Source organism: Neoarius graeffei, chromosome 1 (genome assembly GCF_027579695.1).
Source record: "Neoarius graeffei isolate fNeoGra1 chromosome 1, fNeoGra1.pri, whole genome shotgun sequence".
NCBI classification, from domain to species: Eukaryota; Metazoa; Chordata; class Actinopteri; order Siluriformes; family Ariidae; genus Neoarius; species Neoarius graeffei.
The window spans coordinates 56,466,374-56,478,700 of record NC_083569.1 but is presented as its reverse complement, the minus strand read 5'-3'; the positions used below and the strand labels follow the sequence as shown (position 1 = coordinate 56,478,700).

At 41.0% G+C, this 12,327-nt stretch overlaps 1 protein-coding gene across 2 annotated transcripts in view; it reads right to left on the bottom strand.

Moving 5' to 3' along the window:
* The window catches only part of dhx15 (DEAH (Asp-Glu-Ala-His) box helicase 15), an 80,070-nt gene extending 68,290 nt beyond the window's left edge, over positions 1–11,780 (bottom strand). Inside the window, exon 1 of one of the 2 annotated variants that reach the window (XM_060935315.1) lies at positions 11,566–11,780. In XM_060935315.1, the coding sequence (XP_060791298.1) occupies positions 11,566–11,573 (8 nt within the window). In that variant the 5' untranslated portion in view covers positions 11,574–11,780. Of the gene's footprint in view, positions 1–11,378; positions 11,510–11,565 lie in introns of those variants that run through there. The other variant, XM_060935306.1, reaches the window with a different exon arrangement.
* Positions 11,781–12,327: the final 547 nt, after the last annotated feature.

The window sequence follows — 12,327 nt, the reverse complement described above, 5'->3', positions numbered from 1 at the left end:
AGCTGCAAAAGCACAACATTATATGTTTACATTCTTCATCTACTACTCGTTAAAATTGTCCATTTGCATCTGTGTAGCCAGGCAAACTTCTTACGGAAGGAAGCACTTGAATTAGCCTACAACCAACTAGTCTCGCTGAAACTACATGTAATGTTGTCCATAGTAAGCAGTCCCCAGCATAACGTAGGCTGCAGTCATTTTTAAATCCCCGTCTGGAAACGTTGTCTACTCGAACAGTAGAATGACAGCCATACAGAGAGGTGGTCAAGGGAAGACGAAATAAAATGTAGTGTGTGTTCTGTAGGCTAGCGCAAGCCTACTGGCTATTTGTTATAGTGATGAGTAAACTTCATGACGTGACTCGGCCTCAAAAAGCGCATTGCACTTGTATATGTTAGGTAACTTTATAAAGCGCTATCTGAACATTTAAACAAGCCAGGTGTGATCTGGTGCTAGTAAGCTATGTAATACTGTAAGGAGTTTGTCAGGACGCTTGTTGTGGGCTCAGTAATTGTGTCGTGGATGTACACTTGCTTGGATAAACGGTAATGAACGAAATACATCAATTAAACTCTTGACTTAAATGTTCTTATGCTACTTCACATTGCGCTGTAATGTACTCCACTAGTATTTATAATTCTTGCGCAAGTGATTCTCCTCGCTAGCGCTTCTGATTCGGAAAGTGATATACTCTTAAAGGAGCAGAGCCGCGGCCGCCCCTTCACTCCGACTTCCGTTCTCTGAACAGACTCTTAAAGGAGCAGCCGCTCCTTTTAACCAGAGCTTTTAACATGCAGAGCAACTGTGCTTCCTTCACTACAATATAATCCTCCTACATTGGGAATATAGGCTTGGGCATTAAAAGCATTAGAATGTAGATGGTTACTTGTTAAGTTGTTACATAATAGGGAGTGATCGCCTACTTTATGTTTGATTTTACTTTTTAAAAAATGCTGCAGGCAGCTCCCTACACTTGATTTGTTATTTAAAAACTACTTGAAGTTGGTAAGGCTTACTTAGTTCTTAGTGTAAAAGAATCCAGAGTGTATTTTCATTTATTTTCCACTGAAAATGGTGAGCTGTAATATAGTAGGGAGTGATTTATTTTTTTTATTGGTGAATATTTTATTATTTTATTTCTCATTTTATTCTAACTAATATTTGACTTTATTGTACAAATGCTGCTGGCATCTCCCTGCACAAAATTTCATGTTCAATTTTACAATTAAACATACATTTCATGGATATGAAGGTCTGTGTCAGTGTGTGCTATGTTTAATTTCATGTGAATTATAATGTTTACATTTATCGGTTGCACATATCGGTTATCGGCATCCCAATTCCATAATAATAGGTATCGGCCCTGAAAAAACAAACAAACAAAACAAGCAAACAAAACATATCGGTCAATCCCTAAAACAAACCAGCGCTGACGTAGGATTCAGAGGGAGGCGTCCCGCACGCGACGTCACGAAAATCAATGTTTGCCGAGAAATCCAAATGCCAAGTTTTTTCAGAGGCGGACCAATTCGCCTCAAATGGCTTGATTTCAACTAAATTTTTCTGGTATTGCGCAAGGTTAAAAAAAAAAAAATTACACAAAATGTGACAGATATTTGACCGAAATTTAATATAAAATAGGAGAATTACATTGATCTTGCTCCTGAATTTACCCGTGATATGCACTTTAAAACCGGTTACCGCTGTGACATCATGCACTCAGGCATGGCTAGCTCAGCTCGAATGCCAACTTTGCGGTTGATTTTAACTCAAAAAAATAAATAAATTTTTTTAACCAGCTGGGAGGTCCGTATGGTGAAATACCGTGACTGAGGTCTTGAAAGTACTGAGCGAGGCCCTCTGGGCCGAGGTCATGGTATTTCACCATACGGACCGATCTTAAGCTGGTAAATAACATATTAATTTTTTTCTTTACCGAATTTTAACAGAAACCGAGAGCGCCCGAAAGGGAAAAACCGAGCCGAGCCACCATTTTGAATCCTCATTCACGGCTGTAATGCAAATTGCTTCCTCCTCGGTATACAAATGCACGTCTTCCTCAGTATACAAGTGCACTTCCATGGCAGGAAAAAAAAACCCACTACATTTTGTCACCTATGTAGTCCCCTATTTATACAAATAAGAGTCATTCAGGATTCAGCCATGTTTTTGCTCAACCAAAAGTTATACAGTATTATGACCTTTATATTGCATAAATAAAGCCATTTGGTGAAACTTTGAAGAAGAGATTGTACTGGTTTAAAGCTTTTACCTAACGTAATAATATGTATTAGGATAACATGGTCCAAAATGGGCCTCATTAACTAATGAGATCAAACTGTTAGCAAGTTAGAGGTTTTTAGCTTTCTCCTGAAATGTTCTCTTTTATTTTGTCTTCCTCAAGGTAGTAAAACTCGCTTTCGCTATCCATGCTGTAAAATTAATGCTATTTTGAATCCTCATTCACAGCTGTAATGCAAATTGCTTCCTCCTCGGTATACAAGTGCACTTCCATGGCAGGGGAAAAAAAAAATCTACATTTTGCCACCTATGTAGTCCCCTATTTATACAAATAGGAGTCATTCAGGATTCAGACATGTTTTTGCTCAGCGTTAGGAAGTTAGAGGTTTTTCGCTTTCTCCTGAAATGTTTTCTTTTATTTCTTCTTTCTCAGGGTAGCAAAACTCGCTTTCACTGTGAAGACTGTCAGTATTGCTATCCATGCTGTAAAATTAATGCTATTCTCCTGAGAAATTCTGGCAAAAATTTAAGATTTTTGATAATCGTATAAAAAAAGTTATTTAAAAAAAAAAGTGTTGACAAAAATGCTACTATGTTTGTTGTTGTTGTGAACGAGCGAATCGCCAGAGGTCCGTAACTGGGGTCCGTACTGTAGGATACGGACCCACTCGCCAGCCAATCAGAGCACAGGATTTGGACCCCACACACACAGGTAGTCGTCGACTTACGACTGCGTTTGGTTACGACTGACCGGTCGTAAACCGATCTGGTCGCAAGTCGGCCTGTGTTAAATGAACGAAAGTATGTTGTGATGTGTAATGATATTGTAATCATCTTAAAGTCTTATTTTAATCAACATTTTCTTATTTCATTACCTTGGCTTAAGTCAAACACTGCATACTACACTGCGTACAGTACAATTCTTTTAATATGTGCAAAACAAAAGATACAAAATACAGGTGTGAAAAACAGAAAACATTTTAGGTTGAAACATTCCAAAATACAAATGTAAAACATAGCAAAATACAAAACTTAGTGACCGCTGGCATGACTGGTGCTTGGCTGTGGGTCGTCTACATCAGCTGTTGCAGCGCTCGGGCTGGCGAGAGGATTTGCTCGTTTCATAAACATGGTAAGCCTCATCTGAATTGTTTGTTTCTTTTTCTCCTCATAAATTTCATGATATGGATGAAGCGCGTCATGTACCATCCGTTCAATCCTTGCAAATCGTTCTATGTTTGGGTCTATTGCTTCAAACGGACACGGGAGAAGTTTACTGTACCGGGATACTGCTCACACTGAGCAGCGTGCGTGGCGAGAGGCTGGATGCTGGGCGATGCCAAGAGCTGGGGCAGAAACCGTCGTACGCTCAGCTAGGAAACACTAGCCAGTCGTAACCAGACGGTCGTAAAGTCGATCAGTCGCAAGTCGACGACTACCTGTGTGTGTGGGTATACACAGTCCCTAACAAGAGTCGTGTCACTTATCCATTTTGTAGAAACAACAGCTTATAACCTGACTTTTAATTAATCCATTGGCTTTAGAAATGGCTCATATGAAAGCTAAAACCCTCCCAAATTATGTTTAATATACTAAAATAAATTTGCTTCACTGAAGAAAAGATTGATCATTTAATGAACACAGAAAGGTCAGATTTTGGCAAGACGAAAGTTTTGTCGCCTACAGAGAGTAATGTGAAAATTGAACAAATAATTTACTTCAAATACAAAAATATGTTGCATAACATCAGTGAATTAAAGTAGTGGTGCTGTGAGATCCATATTTAATATCTTGTATGACTTCCATGAGCTTGAAGGACTGCATCCATGCGGTTCGACAATGATTCATACAATTTATTGATGAAGTCATCAGGAATAGCAAAGAAAGCAGTCTTAAATGCCTCGCAGAGTTCATCAAGATTCTTTGGTTTCGTCTTCCATGCTTCCCCTTTCATTCTACCCCAGACATGCTCAATGATGTTCATGTCTGGTGACTGGGCTGGCCAGTCCTGGAGCACCTTGATCTTCGTCTTGAGGAACTTTGATGTAGAGATGGAAGTATGCGATGGAGCACCATCCTGCTGCAAAATTTGACCCCTTTTACGGTTGGGAATGTAAGAGGTAGCTAATACTTCTTGATATTTTAGGCTATTGATATTGCCATCCACCCTGCAAATCTCTCGCACACCCCCATACTGGATGTAACCCCAGACCATGACAGGGCTCCAGTAGGTCTCCTGCAATATTTGCGGTGGCTGTGATGTAATTCAACCAAAGATTCATCTGAGAAATCCACCTTCTGCCACTTTTCCAGCGTCCATCCTTTTAGCAGGCTGTGGGCCTTGGCAAATGCCACATGTTTTCTTAACTGCCTTTTGTTTAGTGCTGGTTTCTGGACACTGATTCCACCATGGAGGCCATTTCGAGACAGAATTCTACAAACTGTTCTGGTTGACACAGGGACTTGAGGTGACCAGGCCTGGTGGAGCCCTGCTGCAGTGGAAAAGGGGCTGGCCTTGGATTTTCGAGCCAACAAATGGTCCTCCTGAGCAGTTGTCTTGCAGGGTCTGCCGGACCTGGGCTTGTCAAAAACATCTCCAGTCTCTTCAAATCTTTTTCTTATTCTTTGTACTTGACGCTGAGACACACTGAAGGTGTCAGCCACCTCAGCAGTGGATCTGGTCTTCAGCCTCTTGATAATCAACGCTTTGGTCTCAGGGTGAATCTTAGGCATGTTGTCAGAGGTCAAGTTGCAGTTGATGTGAAGGTCTGGTGTGCTGGGGTTCTTTTTATACACACCCACTAATTGATTGATCAATTATTGATCACAGGTGAGGCTGTAATCTAGGATTGGGTGCATCATATGACAAGGCGACAAGACTTGTCTTTGCAAAAACTGACTCAGTGGGCTTTACCAAGCTGTGAACGTTAGAATGCTTTTCAGCAGTTTCATTTGGCACCAAAACATTATTTCAAAAGCTGTTGGGATTGAAATTAGCCATTTCTTGTAAAAAAAATAAAATAAAAATTTGATTAGACATATATTTGAGGGGCACTTAAGGTCAACTTGTACCCAAGCGACAAGACTTTTGTCAGGAACATATGGGTTGTTTCACAATCAGGGTACGCAAGCTAAAAATCACATTTAACCCTTATTATCTTCAATATCAAAAGGCTTGACTAAATAAACTTGGTTGTTTATTGTAGCCCTGTGATAGCTCTATTTACCATGCAAAAAAAAAAAAAAAATTTGGTGATAACGTTATTTTTGGTGAATGTATGGCAATATGTGTCATATTTAGCAAAATTACTCGTGTCATTTAGAAAAAGTGCTTTTTTGACCACAGGTAGCTCCAAAAGGGATGCACTTAAATCATTCTTTATACCATAAAACACATATTTGGTTCCATATCATTGGAAACATAGTTAAGTTTTAATGTTGAATGCCAGCAAGTTTTCAGACTATTTTAATCAAATTAGTATGTAACTGTGTCAAAAAAAAATGTCCTCTCCGAGACAGCTAATTTTTCAATATAAAATAACATATCTAAAATGATTATTTTCATCCTAAAATGTGGTCAAGATATTGGGACATAAATATTAGAGACAACTAACACAAAGCTTACAGCCTTATATTTAAAAGCACTATGGAAGTCGTGGATTCTGAATTGTCAAAAAAAAAAAAAGTCCTCTCCGAGAATCACTTCATTGTTTCTCCCATCTTATAGCAGGTTACACAAAACTACCATACACGTCAAAAAATTACCTGAAATCTAAACATCCTTTTACATGTACTTATGCCTACGATCAGCTCTGAAAAGTCAGGATATATCGTGGGGAACCACACTTGATACACATCCCATTTGGAAATGTTTTTTTGACTTCCCTGTGAGGAGAGTGGCGTCTATGGTTTATAAAAAAATTGATGGAGGCAACTACAGGGAAACTTCCAATAATTCAAATATGGGAACGAGATTTGAATATTGCAAATGATATGGTTGACCGGAAAGCAGTGTGGGATAACATTTTTCATTGCCCTAAAAACCCAAATCACCAACATATCTCATCTCATTATCTCTAGCCGCTTTATCCTGTTCTACAGGGTCGCAGGCAAGCTGGAGCCTATCCCAGCTGACTACGGGCGAAAGGCGGGGTACACCCTGGACAAGTCGCCAGGTCATCACAGGGCTGACACAGACAACCATTCACACTCACATTCACACCTACGGTCAATTTAGAGTCACCAGTCAACCTAACCTGCATGTCTTTGGACTGTGGGGGAAACCGGAGCACCCGGAGGAAACCCACGCAGACACGGGGAGAACATGCAAACTCCACACAGAAAGGCCCTCGCCGGCCACGGGACTCGAACCCAGGACCTTCTTGCTGTGAGGCAACAGCGCTAACCACTACACCACCTTGCCGCCACCAACATATCCACTTTAACATTTGTCATAGGACATACTGGACTCCTCAGAAAAGGTACATTACAAAGGCCATTCCAAATCCTGACTGCACTTTCTGTAAACCAGAGCAAACTGGGACCTTCCTACACATGGTTTGGGAATGTGAAGTAGTACAGGAATTTTGGCCACAAAATAGCAGCAACTACTGGTGATTTAATAGACTGCCCAATCCCTGTTGACCCCATTGTCTGGTTATTGAATGATGATTCTAAACTTCAACTGTTTGAAAAACCGAGAAAAATTTGGCTCACTGAGTCAACAGCGGCCAAGAAAATGATAGTGCAGAGATGGTTGCCTCCACATTCACTGTCCATGCAGAAATGGATGGCTTATTTCTTGGACATTGTTCTACCTGAACTTTCTACAGCAAGGATAAACAAGGCAAAACGGAGAACTATTAACCTATGGAAAGACGCGGCTGAACAGATCTCTAATATGATGAACTCTATTGAAAAGGAACCAGATAATACTTCTGTAGAGGATGATTAGACAAGGTGTGGTTTACTTTTTTTATTTTAGGTTTGTGTGTGTTTTTTTTTTTTACAGCAGACCGTGGGGTGGGGGGAGGGGAAACCTTGTTTTGTTCATATCCTGTTCTATATGTGTGTGATTAAGGAGAAAATTAATACAAAAAGACATCAATACTCTACCTGTCCTTGAGGATCTTGTAAATGCAAATGTACTACAAGCAAAGATATGCATGTGTTGAATGCCATAATTGAGGTCAATAAAAAAATTGATCACAAAAAAAAAAAAATTAGCTACCTGAAATCTGTTTTTTAACTCGTCCTTCACTTAAAAACTGCTACAAGAACCAGTTTGAATCAATTTGAATTTTGGACCCCTGTGACACAAACTTTGTACCCTGATTGTAAAACAACCCCTATATATTACACACTTTTTAATTCCCATTTATGCAGTATGCAAGAGTCAAGGATGGAGATACTAACCACTCAGAAATTTATTTAAAAATAAAGGTTCTGGCTATCTCCTTTAACCCCTCAATTTCACTGCTGAAATGTCACTGGCTCTGTAGTCAGAGATTAAAGCTGATACCAGGATAATTTATGGGCTGTTTTACAATCAGGGTACAAAGTTTGTCACAGGGGTCCAAAATTCAAATTGATTCAAACTGGTTCTTGTAGCAGTTTTTAAGTGAAGAACGAGTTAAAGAACAGATTTCAGGTAATTTCTTGACATGTGTATGGTAGTTTTGTGTAATCTGCTATAAGATGGGAGAAACAATGAAGTGATTCTCGGAGAGCACTTTTTTTTTTGACAATTCAGAATCCACGACTTCCATAGTGCTTTTAAATATAAGGCTGTAAGCTTTGTGTTAGTTGTCTCTAATATTTATGTCCCAATATCTTGACCACATTTTAGGATGAAAATAATCATTTTAGATATGTTATTTTATATTGAAAAATTAGCTGTCTCCGAGAGGACATTTTTTGACAATTACATACTAATTTGGGCGGCACGGTGGTGTAGTGGTTAGCGCTGTCGCCTCACAGCAAGAAGGTCCTGGGTTCGAGCCCCGGGGCCGGCGAGGGCCCTTCTGTGTGGAGTTTGCATGTTCTCCCCGTGGGTTTCCTCCGGGTGCTCTGGTTTCCCCCACAGTCCAAAGACATGCAGGTTAGGTTAACTGGTGACTCTAAATTGACCGTAGGTGTGAATGAGAGTGTGAATGGTTGTCTGTGTCTATGGCTACGTTTACACTAGACCGTATCTGTCTCGTTTTCTTCGCGGATGCACTGTCCGTTTACATTAACCCCCCTGAAAAAGCGGGGAAACGGGAATCCACCAGCGTCCACGTATTCAATCTAGATCGTATCAGCTCCGGTGCTGTGTAAACATTGAGAATACGCGAATACGCTGTGCTGAGCTCTAGCTGGCGTCTCATTGGACAACGTCACTGTGACATCCACCTTCCTGATTCGCTGGTGTTGGTCATGTGACGCGACTGCTGAAAAACGGCGCAGACTTCCGCCTTGTATCACCTTTCATTAAAGAGTATAAAAGTATGAAAATACTGCAAATACTGATGCAGATACTGCCCATTGTGTAGTTATGATTGTCTTTAGGCTTGCCATCCTTCCACTTGCAAGTAATAAGTGATATGCGCTGGGATCACACACACAGCGGCTCAGTCCCGAATCGTGGCTTGTTCACTTCACTCGCGCGCTCTGTGAGCTGCGCAGGGCCGGAGTGCACACCCTCCAGAGGGCACTCGCTGTTCAGGGCGGAGTGATTTGGAGCGCAGGATGCCTGCGGAGCCGAGCGTATCCGCGTATTGGTGTTGCTGTGTGCACGGCTAACTGTTTTAGTGTAAACGCGAATCGTTTTAAGAACGTTAATCTGATGATCCGCTGATTCGACGTAATGTAAACGTAGCCTAAAGCTGATACCGGGATAATTTATGGGTTGTTTTACAATCAGGGCACAAAGTTTGTGTCACAGGGGTCCAAAATTCAAATTGATTCAAACTGGTTCTTGTAGCAGTTTTTAAGTGAAGGACGAGTTAAAAAACAGATTTCAGGTAATTTCTTAACATGTGTGTATGGTAGTTTTGTGTAATCTGCTATAAGATGGGAGAAACAAATGAAGTGATTCTCAGAGAGGACATTTTTTTTTTTGACAATTCAGAATCCACGACTTCCAGAGTGCTTTTAAATACAAGGCTGTAAGCTTTGTGTTAGTTGTCTCTAATATTTATGTCCCAATATCTTGACCACATTTTAGGATGAAAATAATCATTTTAGATATGTTATTTTATATTGAAAAATTAGCTGTCTCGGAGAGGACATTTTTTGACAATTACATACTAACTTGGGCGGCACGGTGGTGTAGTGGTTAGCGCTGTCGCCTCACAGCAAGAAGGTCCTGGGTTTGAGCCCCGGGGCCGGCGAGGGCCTTTCTGTGTGGAGTTTGCATGTTCTCCCCGTGTCCGCGTGGGTTTCCTCCGGGTGCTCCGGTTTCCCCCACAGTCCAAAGACATGCAGGTTAGGTTAACTGGTGGCTCTAAATTGACCGTAGGTGTGGGTGTGAATGTGAATGGTTGTCTGTGTCTATGTGTCAGCCCTGTGATGACCTGGCGACTTGTCCAGGGTGTACCCCGCCTTTCGCCCGTAGTCAGCTGGGAGAGGCTCCAGCTTGCCTGCGACCCTGTAGAAGGATAAAGCGGCTACAGATAACGAGATGAGATACTAATTTGATCAGAATAGTCTGAAAACTTAACTATGTTTCCAATGATATGGAACCAAATATTTGTTTTATGGTATAAAGAATGATTTAAGTGCATCCCTTTTGGAGCTACCTGTGGTCAAAAAAAGCACTTTTTTCTAAATGACACGAGTAATTTTGCTAAATGACACACATTGCCATACATTCACCAAAAATAACGTTATCACCAATTTTTTTTTTTGCATGATAAATAGAGCTATCACAGGGCTACAATAAACAACCAAGTTTATTTAGACAAGCCTTTTGATATTGAAGATAATAAGGGTTAAATGTGATTTTAGCTTGCGTTCCCTGATTGCAAAACAACCCTTATTAGACACGCTGTGAATGGAGGAGGGAAAATGAGCTGTAATGGTGACAGACACTAGGAAGGAGCTGACCGAGTGCTCAAAGGATCAAACGTGCTCCAGTCAGTAACAAAACTCCTACAGCATGCAGTGATATAGATGCACCTGAATCAGCACACAGTTTTGATTTTCCCTTTCCTCGTTCACCACTAAGAACACAATACTGCCAAGTGTAAATGAGTAATAAAGGAAATCATGTGCAGCTCTGGACTGATGCCTTAGCGCTGCTAGCAGTCCGCCATGATGGACTCTGTCTCCTCTACTGCCGCAGTTACTAGCAAGCGAGCTACTTAGCCTTTAGCACATTCATACTCCGTGGGCGAAAATAACGCTTTTGTGGTAGCTGATATTTTCGAAACAAACAAAAACAAAAGGGACTCTTGTTGGTTAGCTGAAAATAGTGTGCTATTGTTAATATGTAGCTAGCCGGCCGTCTTTCAGGAACCGAGTGGCGGCAAACATGAACACGTTTAGCTAGCTGTCTTATTACTAAGCCGTAAACAGTTGCCTGAATTATGTTGACAAACTGAAATTAAATGCCTATACTGGCTTTTAAGCTGACAAGAAAGCGTTAAAAAATTAAAACTGGTTTCGGTGGATGAAAATAAGCTGGTTGTAGCAGCCCAGCTAGCACAACTAGCTCGCTCAACGTGTGGGCTTAATCCCAAATGCCCCCATCAGTCCCTAAATAAAAGGCACTACGTCGAAGACATAATAATGGCTTCTACGCTCTATGTAGTGCACTACACATTCAAGGTGGCGTCCATTTGGGATTGCGGCGCTTTGCTAATCACCAGAGCTAAAGAGCTAACAGCACTCAGGGCAAAGACCCACGTGTTGTGGCGGCATTAAGCCAATGATACAAAAATTAAATAACCGGCTAGTATCGTCTTAAACTTGATAATCAGATAAAATATATTCGAAATTATTTAAAAAGCTGTTTACTCCGATTCCGGTTTATTTGGACTCCTTGACAGCTAGCTTGGCTGTCCGCAGCCCGACACAAAGAGCCTGAGCGGCGGGCCGGACACCGCGGAACCGACAACAAACCATCAAATTCATCATACTGCCATTAAACCTACCCGTCTGAGGATCTCTTTTTGCTCGACGAATAATCGTCACCTAAATCCAAACGATGTCGTTTAGACATTTTGTACAACAAATATTAAGAATTTAAAAAAAAGAAAAGCGACCGTAGTCGATTATCCCAAACAAACCCCTCAGTGCTCAGCACTGTTAAACGACAAGATGGCGACCGGAAGCACTTACCTCATCATTCTTATTCCTGAGAATGAGATAGAGGGAATTATTCGAAAGGAAGAGATGAACAGAGGTGGATAAATCAGCCCAGTGACAACAGTTACTATTGCTGAAGATGTTGTATGAGTTTATTCGCCGGCAGAGCGCTTTATTGGATTAAGAGCGTAAAGTTAGGGCAGCTCTGTGCCTTGGACCGGGAAAGGATGTTGTAGCTTTAGCGCCAAATTCCTGCTGCACTTCCCACATTGGCCGCGAGGAGCGCTAGTGAGTGCAGAGTGCTCATTTGTGAAAGAAAATATTCTGCTGAATTTCAAGTCAACTTTATTGTTAAATATGCGATACATGCTCAACATACAGCACAGATTAAATTTCAGTCCTCTCTGACCCACGGTGCAAACAGGCAATGCAATAAATAAAAACAGAATAACTAAAATAAACAGTATAAACACTCGAGATAAGAAATAGACATACAACCCCGATTCCAAAAAAGTTGGGACAAAGTACAAATTGTAAATAAAAACGGAATGCAATAATTTACAAATCTCAAAAACTGATATTGTATTCACGATAGAACATATCAAATGTCGAAAGTGAGACATTTTGAAATTTCATGCCAAATATTGGCTCATTGGCGGCACGGTGGTGTAGTGGTTAGCGCTGTCACCTCACAGCAAGAAGGTCCAGGTTCGAGCCCCATGGCTGGCAAGGGCCTTTCTGTACGGAGTTTGCATGTTCTCCCCGTGTCCACGTGGGTTTCCTCCGGGTGCTCTG